Source organism: Poecilia formosa, unplaced genomic scaffold (assembly GCF_000485575.1).
Source record: "Poecilia formosa unplaced genomic scaffold, Poecilia_formosa-5.1.2 Scaffold9, whole genome shotgun sequence".
NCBI lineage: Eukaryota > Metazoa > Chordata > Actinopteri > Cyprinodontiformes > Poeciliidae > Poecilia > Poecilia formosa.
This window is the reverse complement of record NW_006799948.1, coordinates 728,593-752,186: the sequence shown is the minus strand read 5'-3', so window position 1 is coordinate 752,186 and position 23,594 is coordinate 728,593. Positions and strand designations below refer to the sequence as shown.

General features: G+C 39.8%; 2 protein-coding genes across 2 annotated transcripts in view; one reads left to right on the top strand and one right to left on the bottom strand.

The window, feature by feature from the left end:
- Positions 1-3,552, bottom strand: part of slc2a13a (solute carrier family 2 member 13a) — a 63,903-nt gene extending 60,351 nt beyond the window's left edge. Inside the window, exon 1 of the mRNA XM_007577731.2 lies at positions 2,574-3,552. Within this exon, the coding sequence (XP_007577793.1) occupies positions 2,574-3,174 (601 nt within the window). The 5' untranslated portion in view covers positions 3,175-3,552. The remainder of the gene's footprint in view (positions 1-2,573) is intronic.
- LOC103129435 (mucin-19) lies at positions 3,424-22,975 on the top strand. Its single transcript, XM_016664782.1, has 44 exons — positions 3,424-3,455; positions 5,514-5,710; positions 5,838-6,063; positions 7,323-7,455; positions 8,064-8,124; positions 8,334-8,419; positions 8,517-8,712; positions 8,808-8,933; positions 9,051-9,171; positions 9,884-10,019; positions 10,103-10,180; positions 10,283-10,352; positions 10,440-10,577; positions 10,697-10,846; positions 11,258-11,352; positions 11,472-11,604; positions 11,761-12,004; positions 12,436-12,476; positions 13,003-13,091; positions 13,174-13,328; positions 13,650-13,788; positions 13,876-13,980; positions 14,122-14,316; positions 15,410-15,482; positions 15,576-15,745; positions 15,873-16,029; positions 16,194-16,304; positions 16,409-16,550; positions 16,645-16,673; positions 16,977-17,288; positions 17,386-17,601; positions 17,723-17,964; positions 18,069-18,255; positions 19,024-19,243; positions 19,366-19,538; positions 19,658-19,727; positions 20,477-20,586; positions 20,683-20,714; positions 20,843-20,996; positions 21,585-21,622; positions 21,709-21,816; positions 22,253-22,292; positions 22,401-22,509; positions 22,601-22,975. Exons 1-44 carry the CDS (start codon positions 3,424-3,426, stop codon positions 22,764-22,766), a joined length of 5,805 nt encoding a protein of 1,934 aa, XP_016520268.1. The 3' UTR covers positions 22,767-22,975.
- The last annotated feature ends 619 nt before the right edge of the window (positions 22,976-23,594 follow it).

Sequence of the window (23,594 nt, the reverse complement as noted above, 5' to 3'; positions counted from 1 at the left end):
GGATCTGTTCGGCTTTGTTCTGCACCGGCTACGTAAATCTTCTGGATTTCTGCACAATTGTTCGCAAGTTGGACTGTGGCGGCGTTATCCGCCCTAATTGGAGCGGTGTTTGGGGTGTGGCATCGGCGCGCCCGTTTCATCTCCCGCTGTGGCAGGGCCACGCCTGGTCTTAATGTTTTAACTTGTGTTGTCTGACTTTTTTATTTTTTTTACTTTTGTTAACAGCCCTTTTGTTTATTTAGTCGGGCTGATATTGTTATATTGGTTAATTGTTTGTTTTTTTTGTTTGCAGTTGCTGAGGTCCGGTGGCGGTGTTGGTGTGGTGACGGTGTCTTCCTCGTCTGTGTGCTGTGATTTTGGAGTTTGGCTTGTCTCACTGCGTCTGGTGTTAAGGGTTTTTGTTTGATTTGCTGTGTTTGGTGGATGTCGTCCCCATAGCGCCCCCTCCGGCCGGTAACCTCAACTGCTGCAGTTCTTTTATTTTCTTTGATTTTCTTTGATTTCTTTAGTTTAATTTTTAAAAAGAAACTGGTTTTAAAAACATTTTTCAAAAGAATTTAATAAACGTTTTTTTATAATTTTGAAATGGTCTCAGATGTGTTAATCTATGCATAACAGAACCTGTGTGCCTTAAACAAGAGGTAATATTCTCTGGGTGAAATTCCCAGGGTGGCGTTGTTGAGCAATTTACTAAAACTAAACTTCCACAAAATCTGAATTTCCATCTAGTGTCGCCACAGTTAGATTATTACTATTTGTCTTGGCATAGACGTCAATAAAGTGTGTAAAAACTATGCTTACTATTACTGTTTGTTTTCGAATCAACCACTAATCAAATAAACCTGATTTATTTATCACCGGTAAGTGTAAAAACATCTATGGCAGCAGACCAGGGAGAAAAAGGAGAAGTCTCTAATTTGTGCCTAATGGTACGGCTGACTGAACACCACCAGAACAGAGCTGTAACTCTGCATACAGCTGAGCTCGTGACAGTTCACTCACAAAACGCCGTTTTTCTCTCGGATACGGTTCGTTATGATGCCAACCTGGCCAGGTCAGCCAGAACTTACTGCCGCCTGTCAGGCTCAACTAATTCATTTAAGAGTTGTAAATGGAGGAAACTTTGGAGAGGACTCTTAATGGAGTCTGCCCTGATCTTAGTATTCAGGGGGTTACGGGAGAAGAAGAGAGAATCAATTTTGAAAATGTCGAATAATTACTTCATAAGAGCAATCTTTCTAATTTGATGCTTGCACAGTCTATTTATTTTGGTGTGGCAAAGTGGCAGCTGTTTCCCGCCATCACCTGGACTTTCTTCCTCCCCAGAATCAGGATTTTAATAATGAGAGAAATCAAAGACAACCTAGACTAGAGCATCAGACTTCACGTTTATTAGTTAAAATTATGTCACCAAATAAGAAGGAATAATTATCACAATGGTGATGGTACTAAAGAGAAAAATGTAACAGAGGGGCTGTAAATGTTCTATTGTGTAACATTTGAGGCATTTTTTTTTGTATGAACCAGGTACAGAGTTCCATTAGTATGTAATTACACACAAAAAGGTATTTAATTTCCTTAGAAGAACTGGAGGCATCCGACTAATCTCCTGTCCCACCAGCCATATTGCAAAACTGTTACTACAGTTTAAAAATGTTGAAACTAAGACCTGGAACTGCAACTAACATATCTAATTATGCAATTTTGGATCATATCAGACTCTGTAACTCCTGGAAGAGTAAGGTAAAAGTGTGCAAACTGTTCTCATGTGAAACTAACAAAATAAACCTAAACTAAAAACTCTGAGCCTTCATGTTGATTTGAAAACCTGATGTTTTACAAAACATGTAAATGAATTAAGAATAACCAAACAATAGGGTCGAACCAAAAATCTGGAAAAACGTGTCAGTGTGGAATTTTCGCTTATGTACGATGTGCAATTCATACCACATGATGGCACCAAATGATCTTATTGCACCTTTAAGTTGATGCGCAAACCTGCGTTTTTGGCTTATATGCAATCTGCACTTTAAACTACTAGATGTCACTAATGCTGCATTATTACACCTTTAAACCTGATGTGTGTGTTTTTTTTGTGTGACAAAAACAAAAAGTGAACAGCTGTATTTAGGTATAATTTGCTTCAGTTCAATCCAAAAATGCATCTAATATCTAATTAAGGTAGTACAGATCTCAGATTGTCCTGTTCCATCCATCTTCCCAACAATTCTAACAACTTGCTCAAGGCAAACCATCCCCGCAGTATGATGCTGCCACCACCATGGCGACAATTGGTCAAATAGGTCAAATAACTATGTTTGGATTTCAACTGACAGGAGAAGATTTAAGTTCTAAGATGAAGTTCCAATAAAATACAGTAAACTTTGTGGTTTTATTGTGGACAAACGCACCAATACGCCTCTTTTGCAAGATATTGTAAACTAATAATCAGTATATTAAGACATGTGGTAAAAACCCCCCAAAACATTAAAGTGTAACAACTTCGGGAGTCTTTAAAGTTGCGCTTCTTGTGGTAATTTCCATCTAAACTCTCCATGTTTCTCGCATCTTACCTAAGCCCACTCCGACGATCAGTCTCCCCGCCAGGAGCGCCTCTTTCCCGGGAGCGGAGCTTAGCACGATCCCCCCCACTGTGAAGAAGAAGCTGGCCAGCAGGATGCACACCCTGCGCCCGAAGAGCCCATTCAGGAAGCCCCCCAGCAGGGCGGACAGGGCAGCCGCGGCCACGGTGCTCGAGATAAGCAGCTCCTGCCACATGGCGCTCAGGTCCAGCTCCCTCTTGAGCAGGAGCATCGCGCCGGAGATCACCCCGGTGTCATATCCGAACAGAAAGCCCCCCAGAGCGGAGAACACGGCCAGGACGTAGACGAAGGCTGGAGTGACATCTTGCTGGAACTGCTTGCGGGCAGCCCGCTCCAAGTCCCCGGTGTTGGTGGTGGAGGAAGAGGCGGCGGCGGCGGAGGAAGGGGCTGATGCGCCCGCGGTGGTGGAGGAGGAGGAGGATGCGGCGGCGCCCTGGCTGCTGATGCTGCCGCTGGACGGAGCTTTGATGAGGCTGCGCTCGCCTCCGTCGTTGACTTTCTTCCAGCGCTCGCCCATCAGGTTGCTCATGCTCCGCAGGGTGTAGTCATGGTCGACCCGCTTTCGCGACATATGGAAGCGCAACACACAGCGGGGGTAGAGCTGACTTATATCTGTGATGTTTTTCCTACAGAGAAAGGGACCACACACACTCACACAGAAACAAAAAAAAGAAAAGCACACTCAACAGACAAAAACTCCCACCTCCCTTCTCCCTAAAGTTCAACCGAAGTGGATATTTAAAAGCACTCGAAAGTGCGAAACGAGTAAAGTTCGTCCTTTGTGTTGTTTTCGACACCGCGGAACATCTCCGTGGTCCTGATGGGAGAGTTGGAGCGGAGTGATGAGGAAAGGTGAGGCAGGATAGGATAGGAGGAGTGTAGTGGACTAGTTCGTCACCAGCGGCGTAGGCATGACGTAAGGAAGTATTGTTTTGGAAACGTGGTGTGGCGACGGGGGGCGGGGGGGGGGGTTACGATGAAGACTGATGCTTTCCAGCTCGATCAATAATATGGCATGCTGAAAATAGCCGCTGAATTACAAGCGTTATTAAAGATCATTACATTACATTAATAAAATAACATAAAGTGATTATATTGAACCTTTCTGCTGTTTTGATTTAATTTAATTTTATTTTTACCCCCATTTCCCTTTGACAGTAATGGCTTTAATTCATTATGAGGACAACAAGCAAAGCTGCTGTGACTCAAGGCAAACAGGTTTCATTCTGCTTTCTTGGTAAAATTCAGAAAACTGCTGCCCCCTACCGGACTGGATAAGTATCACACATTAAAGTTTCGGGAAAGCTGAAACTTTCAGGAGCGAACAAAACAAATAATTAGGCAATAATTAAACACATTTCCATGATATAAGACTATCAATTTAAAATGTAATAAAGCTCATCACTAGTCTGAGTGGCGTGGTATCTCACCTGAACATAAAGTTTATTTCTTTCTGAGTAATAAAGTAATATCACTTTATTACTCAGAAATAAAGTAATATTACTTTATTTCTGAGTAAAAATAAAGTAATACTTTATTAAGAGACTTGTAGCTGTAATTGCAGTGAAGAATGGTTCTAAGCAAAGTCTTGCCTCTGGGAGGCTAAGACGTTCCTTAAAGAACTTTGAAATGCATCAATCATTTTCCTTCCATTTCACAACTTTACTCTGCTTTATGTTGGTCTATCACAACAATTTTCAATAAAATTCATTTTAGTTTGAGGTTTTGATGTAAAGAAATGTGAAAAAATTCAATAGGGTGTGAACACCTTTGTATGGGTCTGGTGCATCCATGCACCTGTCAAACCTTCATTCTGCATATAATAAATACTAAGACAAAGCTGAACCAACAGTATTTAACCAAATCATTAAATATCAGATTTTTTTTTCTTTTTTGCTTTAATGTTGCACACCTTTTGTCTTTCTACATGTTGGTTTTCAGTTACCATAAACTCTTCCCAGGCTTCATGATAACATGCCTTTTCACCCCGTTTTGCTTTCTTTGCCCGTTTCTTTTTCATTCTTTTTGTGTCCGTCTTGGTTTATGTGCCTTGGTCTTGTCCCATCATATCCTTTTTTGTGTTTTTTTTTTTGTTAATCTTGATGGTTGGTGAACTTTCGGGTGTTTGCTAACTTTTTCTATCCTTGTTCCTTTATTATGTCTTGTTTCATGTGTTACGTAGTGTCTTTACTTTTGGGAATTTCTGTCCCTTTTGTTCTCCCTGCGTATTCTCAAAAAGACAAAGAGATAAGGTGATTTTATTTGGCTTTTGCAGTTGATTTGAATTCGTATGTTGTTAGTTATTTTTCAGTGGCATGTTTGTGTGTTTTTCCTGTTTGGTTGCTAAACTCTCCTGTCCTCCAACAAAGTATTAAAAAAAAATGTAACAAGCATGTACTTTAATATTAAACCAGCGTTTCAGCATGTACAATCGTTTCTGTCACTGCCGTCAGTTTCCTGGCTACTTTATGACACAAAGTTAAACTTTGGGTGATGCACACGTTCATGTGAGGGGCGTTGACGTAGGAGGTGGTGCAGGCAGAGACGACATATAAGCTGCATGAGCAGGTCCTCCAGGTGTTCTGCACTCCCCTGCAGAGAGGAAGCATCAGGCGTCATGGACTCAAAGAGATGGCTGCTGGCTCTCTGCTTCTTCTCAGCTTCAGGTAAAAGTGCCCATTTTTGTTCCGTTTTTATTATTATTATTATTAGTCCATTTAACTTTCAGAAACTTTTTTCCCCACAATTGTATGAAGTAAGTTCATTTTATTATTTAAATTTTATTATTAATGTTTTCTTTAAAATATCTCAAAACATTCTCTAGATTTTTTTGTTTCCACCATTTTGGTAAATGTTAAATTAATAACCCATTTTTATTCTAGAAGTATGAGAAAATATCATATTGTGCAGATTACAAACTAGTACTGTACTGAATCGTATTCAGCATAGTACTGAGTCAATATCAGATCGATTAATCCTAAATGACTTTCCGTCATTATTATTGTTATTAATCAGGTATAGTTATTATTTACTGTTACCTCCTTTCTTTATTTCTCTTGTAGTTTTTAGAGCAGGTGAATCTCTGGGAACAACTGAGTCACTGAAATGTAAGTATCATTGTGAAAGCGAAAAATATCTATCACTGTTTTATTGCTTTTCTTGAATTACAATGCCACAGGTGATTGAATATGTACACTGTTTTATGTCGTAACCGCTGACAACCCTGTTGTTTAGATACTTGCAAGACATTCGGCAGTGGGGTCATCAAGGCTTTCAGAGGTTCGCCTTTCTACGTGCGCTCCAACTGTCCGTTCACCTTCGCCCGCTTCACCCACAACCGGGTGGAGTGCGACATCACCATACGGCGAGGCCAAAACGGCTTGCTGAACCTCCTCGAGATCATCATCAACAAGGTCAAGACTGTTGTGCAGAACGGAACCATCCTGGTGGAGAAGAAAAGGTCTGACCACATGTCCTACACAGATTTTTGCTTTATCAATAAATTGTGTATTACACTTATCCGGGCCAATATTTTTTCGTTTTAAACAGCCACCGTTGGTAGCAATTAATCAATGTTGGACATTTTAGTGATATGGCAGCTAAAGATTGTCCTGTTGCTAATTAAATCTGTAATGCAAGATGTATAATCTTTGATTGAAGTATGTCTGAAAGCTTTTTCCAGGCCTTAGAAACCCTCTGTCTCCAGTAAATATGTTGTCAAATGCAACTGAAATCAAACTTTTTTATTTTTTACTGTCTTAAGTCACCAAAACTACTACTATTAACTAAAATTAACGAACTATTAATATATTAGTATACATTTGCTATAGAGAAAAAGAGAAAATGATACAGTTTGTAAGAGTTCAGTTATTACAAAAAAAATATAAAAAAAATCAGTTCTCTCCTGTATTTGGTATTAAATATTTAAAGGAAGATTATTTAAGAAAATAAAGTTATATTTATATTATCTTCAGTGTTTTTTTATTGTTCTTTTTTTTTTTTTAAGAATTATTGCTTCACATGTGACTTTTAGGTTAATGTTTTACAGTTTTTTGTGTGTTACAAAATGCTACTAATATAAGGGATAGTTTTATTTTTAGTCTTTTTCTTTATATTTACCAATAGTGGCCTCACTGACAGCAGTAATAAAAAAGCAGAATATGAATTGAATTTTACCTGACCTGTCCTACTTTCTACCTAATGACTACTTGAGTGGGTCAGTGGATGGATTTGTTGACCGTAGTAACACTAAATCACCCAAGTTTAGACACAAACCCTAACCCTCATCTCTCATCTTGAAAAGTGGACAGAGTCACATGGGATAATATGGCTCTGATGACCCAGTTGACCCACAGAATGAGTGAGTGGATCAGTGACTCTAGAGATACTTGACCTAAGAATGACCCAATGAAATTACCAATCAATTATCTGGAGCTGAAGGACAAGGCCAACAAGGAAGCAATGCAGGGGAAATCCTATGGCCTTTTGGAAAGTTTAGCCATGGGTGGACAAGTCTGCACCAGGAACTCCTAAGACATATGAAGTAGTAGATTATTAGCTCTGACTGGTCATTATCATTTATTAGTCTCTGAGTTTGAGTTGTGGCCATTATGCTCTCCAAAGGTCACATTTGGGGTGTGTAATGTTTGACCAGAATACATTAATAGTCTTTTTTTCTTTTTTTTTTACTCTGATGTTTATGGTTTATTCTGTCGACAGCATTTCCCTTCCGTATGACCACACTTACCAGCACATATTTCAGTACGGCATCTACACCAGGCTGAGGAGCTCATTACTCCCCCTGTCTGTCACCTGGCAGACTGCAGCTGGAGGAGGACTCGTCAGTGTTTGGGTGAGAGCACTTCTGAACTCATGGACACACAAACACAAGTCAGGTCAAGTTGATTTGTGTAGCACGTTTCAGCAACAAGGCAGTACACTGTGCTGTCCTCAGCTGGTCGCTCGTAGCATCTGCTCATTCAGTCATAACTTATTTCACACAAACTAAGTTTAAATGCTGAAGCAGTTGCTTCAGTTGCTTAGGAACTCTCCTTAGCAGCAATAACATGAAACAGTCATCTGTTGGATCTTATCAGTCTCTGATGTTGAAGGAATTTGGGACCACTTTACTTTACAATGTTGGAAAAGGATATCTCTCTTAAGCCCCCCCCTGCCACATAATTTGAGTTGATTTAAGGGCTGTGCTTTGACTGGACCATTGCAATAATTTGGTTGTTTTCTTTTAGAGTCATCATGTTGTCATCTCAGTGACCGAAAGGTGGCTTGGTGTTGTGTTTTAAGTGATAAGACCAAATTATGAGCTTGATGATGAGGCTTGATATGCTACATCACATTTACTCAAATTTTGTTGGGTCAAAGTTCATATACATAACAATTATCCGTAACATTCAGATGTTCTCAAACACAACCTCTAAAGGGTCTTTATGATTTATTTTGAAGGTCGAGCTAGACCAAGAACTGAGTTCTGACCTGACTGGACTCTGCGCGATTCAAAACATAGGTATGGTATCACAATGGATGTTGTACCATTTGTTCTAACATTGCTTAAGTAAGTTAGTAAGTTAGTAAGTACATACTTACTAACATGTTTTTCAGGTGCATCAAATCTATACATCTGCTACCAGATACTGTTAACATCAACCCAATAAATCAATTCTTTTAGATTTTGAGGTTTACTCATTGTCCTAACAATGTACCATTTCATTTAAGTGGACAACGTTGAGCAGCTAGTGGAAGAGTATTTGATTTCTGACGTCACCTGTTACCTTCAGGATCTCCTTCCTCCTTTCAACCCGGTAAGACGGCCAATATATTACTCTTTTCTATTTATGACCTTACAAACCCATGGAGTAACCTATAAGGCTGATTCTGTTTCTCTGATCACATTTGCAGCTTTGCAGCGAGTTCTTCTCACACGCACTAGAATGTCTGATGTTCACAACCGCGAAGTACATCACCCTCTGCGATCAAAACATTTACAACTACGAAGGCAACAACGAGGTCAGATGCGCATTCTTCAAGGAGATTGCCCTTATGTGTGGAAGAAGCAGTCGCCTTTGGGACTTGTGGAGAACAATCACCAACTGTGGTAGGTGATGACAACGTCAATGCACCGGATTTGACCCAAATAGTCAAGGATGATTATCTTGTGATGCTTCTGTCTGCTTTGGTGGATGAGTGCAGCTCCACCAACGTGTCCTGGACAACTGGTTTATGTTGAAGAGGGTTCTCCCTTCGTGCCAAGCTGCTCAAACCCAGACCTCAGATTGTCCAACCTGGAGACCACCAGTTCCTGTGTCTGTTCCGCAGGTCAGAACCGCCATTTGGAGCGTGCAACACACTATCATCCACGTTTTGTCTTTTAGTTGCTGTTTTGTTGTCTGGATTTTCAAAGGGGTTTTTTTCCCCCACAAAATGTAATTATAGGTGAGTTTCTGGACGATAACTTCAGCGAATACCAGTGTGTGAGTCTCTCCAGTTGTCCCTGTGTGTTCAATGATAGGATCTACTCTCCTGGATACATTCGCACCACCAAGTGTCAAACATGGTGAGTGGGCAGACAATCTGGACACTATGAAGCATTGTCACTGACTCGTAGCAAAATCCTCTGAATTTAGAAAGTTTCTAGTCTCAGTCCAAACTAGTTGTAAATGTCAAGTATTAGGGTGAGAGAGAATATTACTATTATAATTGTAATATGCTATTTTGAGGGTATATGTTGTTAATCTAAAACTGAAACTGCCTTTCAAAAGGTTCACATCCTTAACAATTAGAATTTTTTTTTGTATATTTAAGCAAAATGCTATTAGTTAGTTAAAATACTTCTGCTTTTGAAATCAAATGAACAAAAGATGTTTGTACAACCCAATGTACACAAATTAGGTAGATCAGGTGACACTGGGAATACATTTTGAAGACATTTCTAAAATTGATTACGTACTTGATGAGACGGCTCTTGCAATTAGAAGGTCGGAGGATCAATTCCAGCATCCTCCTGTCTCATGTTGATGTACCCCTGGGCAAAGCACTAAGTACTCTATTGATGTTCATGTCAATCTATGTCACACACACGTAGTTCTGGTGTAAAGTGCTTCGAATGGTCAAAATAACTAAAAACACGGAAAATAAACTAACTCCATTTAACGGAAACTCCCGTTTCTTGTGCTCAAGTCATGAGTGATTTTGAAGCATGACTAAGGCATAAATATATATGTAGCCTATATATATATTTGTATTAAATTTTCCGTTTCCAAACTCAGTCAGTGCAATAGTGGGAGGTGGCAGTGCTCTGGAAACTCCTGCCCAGCCAGATGTCTCATTGAAGGACAGTTTGTGACAACGTATGACGGCAAGCGATTTGCACTTCCTGGTAAATGCACATACATGGCATCACAGGTAAGGTTGATTCCTGACTCTCCTCATTTCTCAGTGTTGTTGGCTGATTAAACTAATACCACAAACCTCTGACTCTCCTGCAGGGCCCTAACTGGTCAATTAGAGCTGAGTTTTCTTCAACAGAAGCATCTTTGAAAGCTGTACATGTGCAGGTTTTCCAGGTATGGACACTAGGAAGCAACTCTTTGGAAAGATGCTTAAGTAAAAGTCAATGTTCAATTTTAAAGAATCCTTGGATATACATGTTGTCTTTCAATCTTTAGGACAGTTATACATTCACTCTAAGCAAGGTAAAAGTAGGAGAACAAGAGATTACTGAACTCTACCAGTCTGGTAAGACAAATGCAAATGGACCTGGTCATCCAATACAATCACGTTATCCAGCGATAACATTACCTGCTAATCTGTGTCACCTCCCAGATCAACTCCTCATTTTCTGGAAGTCCTCGATGTATGTTGAAGTTCATACGCCATTTGGTCTGAAGCTCCAAGTCCAGGTGTTCCCTGAAATCCAGCTGTACATCACGCCACCAACGCTGCATTCTGGTCTGATCTCAGGTTGGGGTCAAACACACTCAGTTCTTTTACCAGCTAACGTTTACAATGCATTAATAAAAAGAATTAAAAAAAAACAAAAAACGCTGAGGCGTGTTAATGTGTTTTTGACATTCTTTCAGGTCTTTGCGGCAACAGAAACAATGACACCACAGACGACTTCAACACCAGTAGCGGGATCATCGAGAGCTCTGCCAAGCTTTTCGCTCTGTCCTGGAGTTTGGGAGATTGTCGAGAGAACATCCCAAACCCTTGCATCAACACCGACAACGGTAACAACTGCTGACATAAACTTGAAAGCTACTTTTTGATGTGAAATTAGCAAAGCCAGCTGAAGAATCCCTGGTGTTTATAACAGAGAGAAAGTGACTGCAAAAAGGATTCCCATTTCACTCTGGGTTCATCTTTAACACGCTTGATGAAGAGCCAAGCTTAGCTCTGCAAGGACATGTTTGTCCTTTGCTAAAATGCACACTGGTAACATGAAAAACAGTCATTGCTAGTTAAGACTGTCAAAGTAACTACCTTAACTCCAATTTTGACAACGCCAGGAAAAACGTGGAAAAGAAGTCAATAAGTTAAACAAATCTGACATAGATTATATATTACATGTTGTACCTCAAGAGGAACAAACCAAATAATTTGCCAACATGTCTCTTCATATTGTTTCATTGTGCTTGCAGAAATATTTGCAGATGAAAAGTGCTCTGTACTGAATGACCCAGATGGGATATTTGCCAGGTGCCACTCTTACATCCCGACCGATCAACACCACACGGTAAGACTGTTTTTATGAAACAACCGATTCTTTAAGACGTTCCCAGTGAGTTAATATGTCAGCTGAGGGTGACGAATTAACAATGACTGTGTGTTTATATAACCTATTACTGCTTCCAGGCTTGCATCCAGAGAACATGTAACTGTGGCAACAATCTGCAGCGGTGTTTGTGTGCTTCTTTGGGAAGTTACGCTAAAGCCTGTGCCGTTCTGGGTGCCGAGCTCGGGGACTGGAGGAGAGCCACCAACTGCAGTGAGTAACGCCTTTAAAAAACACATTGGATGCAAGATAATAACATACGTCTTCATTTTGTCACCCTTTACATCCCACACCAGCAAATGTTTATGCCAAATTTATGCAGGATATTAAGAATTTCGGTTTAACTCCAGCAACAATTCTGTGTTGAAGCTCTGAATTGCCTCAAGAACCAGGAGTTCTCCTACAGCGTCCAGGCCTGTAACAGCACATGCCTTTCCCTGTCTGGCCACGATCCCCGCTGTGAGCTGGACAATTCTCCGACGGAGGGCTGTGGCTGTCCAGAAGGAACCTATCTGAACCAGGAATATGCCTGCATCCCAAAGGGGCAATGCATGTGTTCCCACAGTGGTGGCATGACACCCCCAGGACCAGTAATCATTGATGGACAACAGTGGTGAGTCCATGAAAATACCGAAAACTCTGATACATTTTTATCATCATTTGCAACACCATGACAGTGCCAACATACTGGTGCTGTAAAAAAGCAGAGAGGGAGAGGGGAACTGATGGATTTAGACAGGTTGGCATTAGGAACGGGTAGGGAGGGTCAGAGCTGGGGGGAAGTTATGCAAACACAACATAAAAATACATAACTTACCTGTCAGTTTGTCTTGAACAAGTTTCCTGTTGCTATTACACAAGTCCAGGCAACAAGAAATTGGCGCCCCCTGGTTGCTACTGAAAATAGGGATAACTTGTGAATCTAAGTTAACATTTTAGCTCTATTCGTGCACACAGGATTTCTTTGCAGCTGAGTGCTTCCAGTGTTTGTGGTAATATGAAATAGATTGATCTATATCTAATCAAATATGATTTCTCTTGAAGTCTTTGTGAAGATGGAAAACTGCACTGCTCCAAGGACTGTGGTAAATGATTTCTCATATCTTAATTCCAATGAAATGGAGAGCTCTTGTTTTTATAACAATGTATCAAGGCCATTGTAGAGAGAGAGAGAAACAAAGAGAAGAGTAAATTTGCGTCAAAACAACAACAACAACAACAAAAAAACTCAGAAATTTTGAGATTAATCTCAGAAATTTTCTAGAAAAAAACTTGGAAATTTCCAAAGACGATAATTTTCTACTTTTGAAACTCAGAGAACATTTCTAAAAGTCACACATTTTCGGCTTTTGAAACTCAGAAATTATATGAATAATCTCGTTTCTGAGTTTTACTTTTGGAACTCAGGAATTTGGCAAAAATGTCCGTCTACAATAGCCCTAATACTCCGTCAAAGTTACTTAAATAAAATGGAAAAATATATTAAATTGCCCCAAATGACTGTATGTAATATGTAGGTCTCTTGTGTGCTTTTTGTCTAAAAAAAAAAAACAAAAACATTTTCTTGTAATTTTTTTTGCATTTGACATAAAGACCCATTTTTATCCCTAGGTTGCAGTAAGGGGAAGGTTTGTGTTCACTGCTCCGAGTCAGCAGAGAACACAGCTCAGAAAACCTGTGGCAGTCTCAGTAAACCTTTGGTAAGCTTTACCCTTACTGAGTGTTTCGCAAAGTTTTTTGTGGAATAATTTGACTTATTCTTTTCCTGTACACCACATCCAGGGTGGCAATGCAACCTGTGAGAGTGGCTGTTACTGCCCTCCGGATCTCTATGAGGACCACTACGGGAGATGCGTTCCCAGAAATAATTGCACTTGTGTGTACAGTGGAGAAGTGTTCGGTGCGGGAGAGCTTGTCAAAACTGACTGTAAAACATGGTAACACATCCGCTTGTGAGTGAAAACTTACAAGTAATTTTCAGCAAGATATAGGAGCTTATTTTAAAGTAAATAATTCCTGAATGTTGATGAAAAAGTATCAGTTCAACTGGCAGATTATTTCACTTACAACAAGACATTTCCCCATGTTATGAGTGAAATAACTTGCAAATGGAACTAGGACATTTTATCAATATTAAGGAATTATTAATTTAAATCAAGTTCCTATATCTTGCTGAAAATTTACACACAAGTTAGGTTTGTCTTATTTGCACTAGCAGTGTCATAGATCCCGGAACAATCATGTCCTCTGTGTTTTAGCACCTGTGTTCAGGGCCAGTGGAGCTGCGAAAGTAAGGCATGCTCAGGAAAGTGCCAAGTTTATGGAAACGGACATTACCAGACTTTTGATTCTAAATGGTATCGCTTTGATGGACACTGTCAGTACAGGCTCGTGGAGGCGAGTTCCCGAAACTGTGGCGGAGCATTTTAAGATGAATTTTTTAATGTTTGCTTAACATTTAGTATCTCTTTGACTTTGTGGCAGGATTACTGTGGGAACATAAATGGTTCCTTCTCTGTCAGAGTAGAGAGTGTGCCCTGCTGCGATGAAGCACTCACCTGTTCTCGTACCATCGTTCTGGATGTGGAGGTGGGTTGTTCTTCTTCTGTGATGAACCTAAAACCTAAACCCATTCTCTGTGTTTATATCCTATTATTTAACCAATCATGTTGAATATCTTAATATAAATTAATGTGTTTTAACAAGCATTTATATACATTTCCCATTCAGAACAAAGTCAGTCTGACACTTAGTGACATGAAGGTGACCAGACAACTCCAAAGTGGCTGGACTCTGGAACAAGAACCCCTTTACACCATACACACCGTTGGACTCTATATAATAGTCTCAGTGCCAAGCAAAGGGCTAACTCTCATTTGGGACAAACACACAAGGATCACCATAGAACTCCATCCATACTGGAGGGTGAGTGAATGGGGAAATTGTGAAAGTGAGACATTTATGTTCACCTGTTTTAACTTTTGAAAAACTCTAGGAATCATGTAAAAGGTTCTCTTGTAGCTATAAATAGGACCTTCAATGTCAACATGAACACAAATCTATGGTTGCATTTCTTATTTTTTAGCTTTGCATCGTTTTATAATATTATTCCGTCATCAAAAACATACCTGGAGAAATCCTTTAATCTCCCGTAGCAACCACTCAGCTGTGTAAAACACCTGGGTGGACGGAACGCCGCCTTTCAGATGCAGTTCCTCATCGGACCTGCAGTTTCCGAGCTTCCGCTTCACAGGGCGACTCCCCCACTCGTCAGACTCATGTTCAGACTCGCTAGCAGCAATTAGCAAACACCTGCTCGTCTGCTGAGCTCGTTATGCAAACTACTTCTCAATGAAACGCTGGTAAAAATGTTGTTAAAGGGTTAATTCTTCTTTTTCGTTTTAAAAAAATCTTCTTTTTTTTCTTCTTCTTCTTCTATGGCGTTTACTGACAGTTTACAGACGCGGTGTGTTACCGCCATCAACTGGACGGAGGTGTAATCCAGAAAGTCAATTTATCCTATATCTTTACAACCCTAAAAACTAGATTACATACATACATATACGCTCACACACACATACATACTAAATCCTCACAGCTAATTTTGTGTCTTTTAAATATTTAATGAGTGCTTGAACTATATCTTGTGATTGATGCTTCCCTAATAAATTAGCCATAGTTACTGAAATTCCCACTAAGGGTTAATTCAAGAGGCGGAGTTTCAGAAAGAGCAGGAGTTTTTAAGTAAAATTTCTTCTAAGTCAAATTTGATATATCTTCAGTTGTTAAAAATGATAATAAAAAAGCAACTGAAGGTAACAGTTAAAATGGCACTTTGTGGCTGGAAAACACAATACTACGCCTGTAAAGTATTCAAAAACGACTTGGTGTGGCAAAGTTGACTTACAGTAAAAGCACAGTCATTCTCAGAACTGAATCACTTATACCATTACATCTTTAAACATGCCATGTCAAAAGCCTGTTGCAACCCAGTCATTTCAAACAATCTCTCCTCTAGAACAAAGTCTGTGGTCTCTGTGGCAATTTTGACTCCAGTGAGATGAATGACCTACAGATCAGTGGCTCAGCCGGTAATTCCTTTCAACCTTGACTCACTTTCCTCGAAAAATGTTTTTACAATTTTTTTGGGAATGAGTTTTAATGAGTTCTGATTTGGAATGCAGTGGTGACCAGTCCGCTAGCTTTTGGCAACAGCTGGAAGACCACCACTCCTCCTTGCTCAGATGTGACCATGGAGATATTTCCTTGTGAACGTAACTCCTACTGTTCTGCCTGGGCCCAGCGGCGCTGTATGATCCTTAAAGGAGACACATTCAAGGACTGTCACTTAAAGGTTTGCCTGGCACATATTAAGCTAATCGCTAATAGTAGTGAAGCTGGAGGTTGTAACTTTATTTTGCAAGTCACCAAATGCGTCACTGACAGCTTTAAAATTGACCTGGATGTTCAATAACCCTCAGGTGGATCCAGAGCCCTACTATCACGCATGTGTACAGGAGTCTTGCTCCTGTGAGTTTGAAGGAAAGTTCTTGGGTTACTGCACGGCAGTGGCCGCCTATGCAGAGGCCTGCAGCGATCAAAATGTTTGCATAAACTGGAGGACGCCTGATTTGTGTCGTGAGTTCCAATCTTTTTACCTGTGAACAACTTTACCATCCAAAGAGATTGATTTTTAATCTGCATTAAATTACACAAGAACCTAGCATTTCAACTATGCTTTATAGATTTAAAACATGTGTTAATCCAATGTGTTCTACTACATAAAATTACTTTTACATTAGCTGCCTACTGTGACTACTACAACGAGCAAGGCCAGTGTACGTGGCACTATGAAGCCTGTGGAAGGATGCTGACCTGTGGCAAAACCAACTATTTTCAACACAAGTTGGAAGGTGACAGGCAATCTTGAATGTCTTTTTCTGTAGCAGTCATTTTTATCCTCCATTATCCGCTACTCTCCACAATATCAAAATACATGTTTTTGTTCCTATGCAAGGCTGTTATCCAAGATGCCCTAGGGAGACTCCATACTTTGATGAGAGTACTGGTAAATGCACTGAATTGAGAAATTGTCCCTGCTATTTCAATGAAACCATCGTCCCACCTGGGGGTGAAGTTATTATAAACTTTGTTGGCTGGTAAGTTTCAACTTTTAGGCATGCAGTATCTGCTACACCAAATGCTGAGAAATCATCTTTCAATAATGACTCAAAATTGTTACTCTTCACACAGTACTTGTGAAAGTGGAACTATCATTTGCTGTGAGTATTAACAAATATTCACCATTTTAATATGTTTCACAGCTTTGCGTTAGTGTACCGTTCCTTGATAGACTGTTGAAGGAAGGGGAGATAGAGGTACATACAGGCCAGTCCTGCACATACAGCAATAGCTACAATGGAATGGTTCAGGTCAAAGCATATTTGTGTGTTACAATAGAACCCAGTCAAAGTGTACACCTAAATCCAATTGGGAACTTTTAAGGCACTGTGTGTGTTATGTCAAAACAAGAAAGTGATTTATTAACAAAACCATCAACTAATCTACTACCTTGATGTCAACAGCTCCTACAACAACATTATCATCAATTGCCACTGAACCAACTGCACCCTCCACAACTTCTGTAACACTGATTACAACTACCAGTGTCTTGACTGCTACTGACACATTGCTCACTAGCGCCACCTCTACAGAAGCAACTTCAACTCCTCCAAGTATAACACCGGGAACTGGTGCTTCTACACCGGTGACGCCAATGTCTTCAAGTACAACTATTCCTACTCCAGTAACGACAACGTCCTCCAGTACGTTGACTTCAGTGTCTACAGAAGAAACCACAACTGTGAATATTACAACTGGACCACCTACGAGTAGTCGTAAGTGCTTTGTATTTGTTCCCAGGATTACCATAGTGACCCGAGCAACTGGTCCTATTAATAACCTTGTGTTGTTTTTGCTCCTCATCCTCCACAGAGCCGTCACCCACACCCTGTCTCTGCAAAGACCTGAAACAGGAAAAAAGCTGGGCTTGTGGTGACACTTGGACAGAGGACTGTTTTATTAAGAGGTGTTTAAATGGAAGAATAGAGTTGCTCCCAGTGGTCTGTCCGGAACCTGTTGTTCCTAAATGTCCGAGGAATAAGTTGATACAGATCAACGATGGATGCTGTGAATCATTTAGCTGTGACTGTGAGTATTCATAGAGTACTATTATTTTCCCCTTTATAGATAAAATCTTGTTCTCTTCCAAATGATTTGGGTTTTTTGAACATAACAAATGAACTAACTCATCTTTTTGGGACATTCCCAGGTCGCTGTGAGCTCTACGGAGACCCTCACTACATCTCTTTTAATGGTTTATCCTTTGATTTCCTGAAAAGCTGCACCTACATTCTGGTGGAAGAGCAGTCACCACGCTACCACCTGGCCATTGCGGTGGACAACTTCGACTGCGTACAGGGACTCCAAGGCTCCTGTGTCAAGGGAGTTATTGTTAACTATCAGAACAATACTGCTAAACTCAGTGTCAACCATCATCCTGTTGCTGTTCAGGTATTTGCTTCCATTTGTGTTTCAAATTTTGTGTTTTACCAAAATACTGCTTCAACAAAAATAAAGCCAGATAAACTATTTTGACACTGATGTATTTACCTTAGGCGACTCTGAACAATGAGACTGTGCAACCACCCTATGAAAAGGATGGCTTGAGATTTGAAACCACAGATTACGAGGTGAACATCTTCTTTCCTGAGATCCGCTCTTATGTCTCCCTCTCTCCGTCTTTCACCCTCGTGGTCAACCTTGCCATGGAGAACTTTGTCAACAACACCCAAGGACAATGTGGTATGTTTTGAACAGGAAGTGATGATTCACAGGTGTAAACGAATGTGTACTTCGTCCTCAGCATTCTGCCTCAGATGAATGTATTATGCCTCAACTTCACTTCTCACACCATGTTTGAAGTCTTGAGACTCTGTGATTCCTGAATTGTTTCTGAAAAGCATTAATAATTTCCTTCAATGTGAGGATGAAAAATTGGGTATTCGTCCGAAATTCGTCCAGATTCATCCTAATACTACTTCCTGTTGTCTTCATCTTTTCCACAAGTAGTAACATCCGGTTGTTGATCACATTTTCATAACTCCAATTTGTGCAATTGTATGATCAATGGAAAAGCAGCTGCAGACTCTGACAGGATGAAGTAGGGTGAAAGATCTCAAAAAGCAACACACAACCATTCTAAACAAATTCAAGAACACACAAAAAAACGTCAATGAAATTCATTCGTCAAGAAAGAGTTACAAAGCCACCTCTGGGACAACAGAGAACCGCAATAAAAGCCGTTTCCACAAATGGGGAAAACATGGAACAGTGGCTGCCCTACCAAAATTACTCCAACAGCAAATCAACGACTTGTCCAGAAGTTCACGAAACAAAAACAGAAGATGTCAGTGGAGCCAAATACTTTTTGAGCCTGATTGTCCAGACGCAAATAAAAGTTGTTTTTCAATATTATTTTATTCTCACTCTTTACAGGCTAAGAATTGTTAATATCAAAAGTGGCATGCCCTGTAAATTATTCACTGACCTCAACTTTCATCCTCTCTACAGGTGTGTGTGGTGGTGCCTCGTGCATCCGTAGAGGAGGACGGATCGAGAACGACACTTGCTGCGAAAAGACGGCCTACGACTGGGTGTACCGTGACCCTTTGAAGCCCGAGTGTTTTTCAGCACCAGCAGATGTACCGTGTGATCTTGAACCCCATGGAGAACTCACTGGGCCCCCACCTACCTGTTCTCCAAACTTGCAATGTCACCTGCTTGAACATCCGTAAGTGACCACACACAACACGCAAAAATTGTTCTGTTGGAAAAGTGTGAGCGGTGGGAAATGTCCACGACACATTGATCTGTTAACTGCAACTAAATATCCAAACATCTGTTTCTCTGTAGAGTGTTTGCTAACTGCAGCAAATATGTGGACATACGTACCAGAAAGAAGAACTGTGAGTTTGATTCGTGCTCCACCCTAAATAATTCTTGCTCTTCTTTGGAACAAACCGCTGGGGAGTGTAAACAAGCTGGTTTCTGTATTCACTGGAGAGAATTGACTAATGGAAGTTGTGGTGAGCCCTTTTTATCTCCCTGATTGATGCTTAGTAAAGTTGTCAAAAAGCTAAAACATTTTTTACATTTTCTGTGTTGTCATTTTTATTCAACACTAACGCCCGTTGTTGTGTTTCAGATGTGAAATGTTCCGGTGAGTTGATCTATGAAGAATGCCGGAACAAAAAAGATGACTTCTGCTTTGGAGGGTTTGACAACTTTGTTTTAAAGAAAATACAGCGTGAAAAATTTTTATTGGACACATCAACACATCAAATTGAACACATCAGAAGCTGATTTCATATCTATACAAATCAACTTCTTAACAGGGAATTTGCACCAGTTGTGAGTGACAAGACAAGTGATCAAGACAGGGAATGGAATACAAAGAAAGTAGTAACCTAACCAGTAGTTAGGTTTAAGTGAAATAGAAGATTTTTCTACCTCCAAAATTCTGTTATCCAGTTGTTTTCTTCTAAGCATGGTGTGTACAACCATATTGATTATCTCGATGCATAATCTGGATAGTCAATCCAGATTATGGATATAATATAGTCGGTTTCAGACTATATTTTTCCAGTATTTTATTGACCAAAACTAGTGTCAGCATACATTTTCTTCCCCAGTGGAGTCTTCTGCATCCCAACGGTACTCATCAGAACATTCAGGAGGACTACCATTGTCAGGCTATTTGTCAAAAATGAAGTTGCAAAGGTCTTGAGAAATCTACACTTTGTTAAGCAGAATTTATCCACTAATGTGTTTAGATGACTTTGTTGATATGGATAACTTGGGCTGTTACAGATATACGACTTTGATGCCTCCGTCAATGCCTGGCTAGGAATACCTTTACTGAGAAAAACATTGACATGTTAAACTCTCTTTGTCCATGCTATTTTTTATATGTCTGTAAAAACAACAACAAAAAAAACATGTCATCTGTTTTTTTTATTTTTAGAATTGTTAATTCAGGGCCCACTCTTGAAAAGACCACCTCTGGTTGTTTTTGCCCTCCAGGACTTGTCAGGGCAGGAAACCACTCAAATATTTGTGTGAAACAATGCAATTGTGAGTACTATTGTCTAGAATGGGTAACAAGAACTTTTAATAGATTTAACTTCAGGTCCTGTGCCAGGAATGACCATCTTTCTTCTTTAAACATAGATTGCAAAGGACCACTTGGAATGCCGAAATTCGTAAGGATATTTTCTTTAATGATAGAACTTTTAACTTCTTTGTTTATTTGAAGCAAAAGTTTTGGTTCGAAAGATCTAATTATCTGAAACTATCATCTAAGTTGAGAACATATGTGTCTGTTTTTCAGCCTGGAGAGGTGTGGGAGTCTAATTGCCACCTGTGCACATGTAACAATCAGACTATGAGTGAGGATTGTTCTCCAAAGTCTCTTTTGCCAGTGCCTGTCTGTTCCCCAAATGCCAGCTTGGTGAACACCACTTGTTGTGGTGATCCAATTTGTGGTAAGAACTGGCAATTAACCGACATTGGAAGAAGGATTTCTTGCAGATCCTTGTCAAAACTGTTTTGTCACAAGACAGGAAGTAATATGAAGAGTTAAACTGCCTGACTTTTTTGAGAAAATTGCTCATTGAACCTCTAAGCTTCTACTTTTCTAAGTTCTTGTAGAGGCAAACTGTGCTGCGGTGCTCCTGTTACTTCGTGTGTAGCCATTAACATTAAGAAATTATGTATTTTTTCCTGCATTTATCAATAGTACAGCTAATAGTAATCCTGCTATTTGCACAAATTTGTTGATTTTAAGTTTTTATATTCCTAAGCCACCACAAGAGGGGGCTGCAGCCCTGGCGGCCTCCTACTTCACATGCACAAGTGTTTGCTTTGACAGAAACCCTAAAACTGCAGGGGAAAAAAACTGGCTGTGGATGGAAGGCAATGACAATATAAACCGATCAAAATCTTAAGCTTTAATATACCTTGTATAAAACTTTACTACAGTGGCATCAGAATCTTTCAAGGTCTTATGTTTCTTCCACATCTTTTTTAATGCCGCTGTTGCTTTTTTTTTTTTTTTTTTTTTTTTTATACAGTTGAGAAAACCTGCGTCTACAGTGGAACCACATACAAAGTATAATGTTTTATCTAACTTAATCATCAAAATTGGTTCGTATATTGTCTAGATTGTCATTTGTACACATATTTTTGTACCTGTAGGTGGGAGAGACATGGACAGACCCGGATGACCACTGCATGTCCTTCATCTGCACTGCTTATGGCATTCAGAGTGAACCAAGAGTCTATCATTCCAATACTTGTCCTGAGGTACTTAACTTTGCCTCTGTACAATTCAAATTGTCAATAATTTTGACACAACCTAGCGTATAATGTGAGGTTATTGTAAAGGATGCACAGCAGTTAGAGAAATGTGTATGCATTTATATTCTGGCCTCCTGAGTCAATACTTTGTCATTTTTTTAGTATGTTTTTCACATCTAGAGACAGAAATTGCTACATCTTTACAGGATCACTTTAGCTCTCTCAAGTTTTGCCACTGATTCTCAGATGAACACTCATCCTAACACTCAAATTGTCCACTGATGAATAACTGCACGAGTTTTCAACCAATTAGTGGAAAAGTAAAAAAAAAAAAAGAAGAAGAAAAAACACTTTTAAAATTACTTTCTAAATAAAAAACCACACCTTTTTGCTTAAAGGAATCTGAAAAACTAATGATAAATTGTTGTGATTTGGTTTACAGGGTAACGCGACTTGGAACAACCGAGACTGCTGCTCCACCTGTGAGTCAAGTAAAGATAAAAATAAAAAAATATAAAAATGACCCATTAGATATAGACTCCTTATATTACAATTTTAAAGCTTAAATTTCTTATCTTTTCTAATTCCAGGCAACCAGACCTGCGAGCCCAAACTGTCCAAAATGAACGTCACCATTGATGACTGCTCCGCCGTCATTGAATTACCCGTGTGTGAGGGCCGATGTCTGTCGGAACCCTGGTGAGTAGAAACCAAACTTTGGACTGCGCAAAAACATCCGACGCGCCAACATTTCCCTCCATTTCCTTCCCTCTCCTTTCCTCTCCAACAGGGTGTTAGCACATGCGTACCTGCAGGTCAAACAGGACTTCCGGTGCTGCCAGGAGGAGAGCTCAGACCTCCGAGTTCTGGATGTGAAATGCTTGGACCTCACTAGCAGAAAATATAACTACAAGCACGTGACCGGCTGCGCGTGCAAAGCTTGTGGCTCCCACTGAAGAGCGACGGCAATCCACGTCTTTACACATTTCTAATGTGACTCTCAAATTTAACGGATGATTTTAGGAAAATGTTTCTGTTTTTACTGAAATTAATGTATTCAATTTTTTTATCTACTAATCATGAAAGCGTGTGCGTTTTATTTAGCATGTCTGCCTGCACTGCAAAGCAAAGCACTCTGTTTAATAAAAGATTTCAAGTGGACACAACTTACTGTTTGTATTCATCTTAAACAAGTGACATGAATATTTGGATAAAAATGTGCTTGAGAAGTCGATCTATTTGAGTTAAGGAAGAGGTAGTTCCACATAAAACATCATTTAAGAGTGAGATGGCACCCTCTAGTGGCTGTGACGAAAAGTCTTATTTCAGCAAAAGAATGCAAAACTATTAACTTCCCCGTAGGGTTGCTGTTTTCCCTGTGATGTATTCTGCAACTCACCGACAGAAATGTCCTTCTGCACTTCTACCAGAGTTGCTATGTTTCTGAACTCATGCTATTTGGAAGTTGTGTAACATATTACACAAGTCAATAACGTGCAAGCGCACTAGAAGTACATTCTGTGTACACAGCTTAATTAATTGCCCTAAACACACAATAATCATTAGTCATCATTATTTTTTATGAGCAAGAGATAAAGCATATTAATGTTGCCACTCGAGAGGCAGTACAAATGACTCATTTTAGCAAAAGGGAACTAATGTTGCAGCTGCAGCGTGGGGTTCACTCTATCGCCTGGCAGCGTCCTCCAGACTTGCTGTTATTTTCCAACTATATTAAAGTGTCTTGGAATTTGTAAAAAAAAAAAAATAAATAAATAAATAAA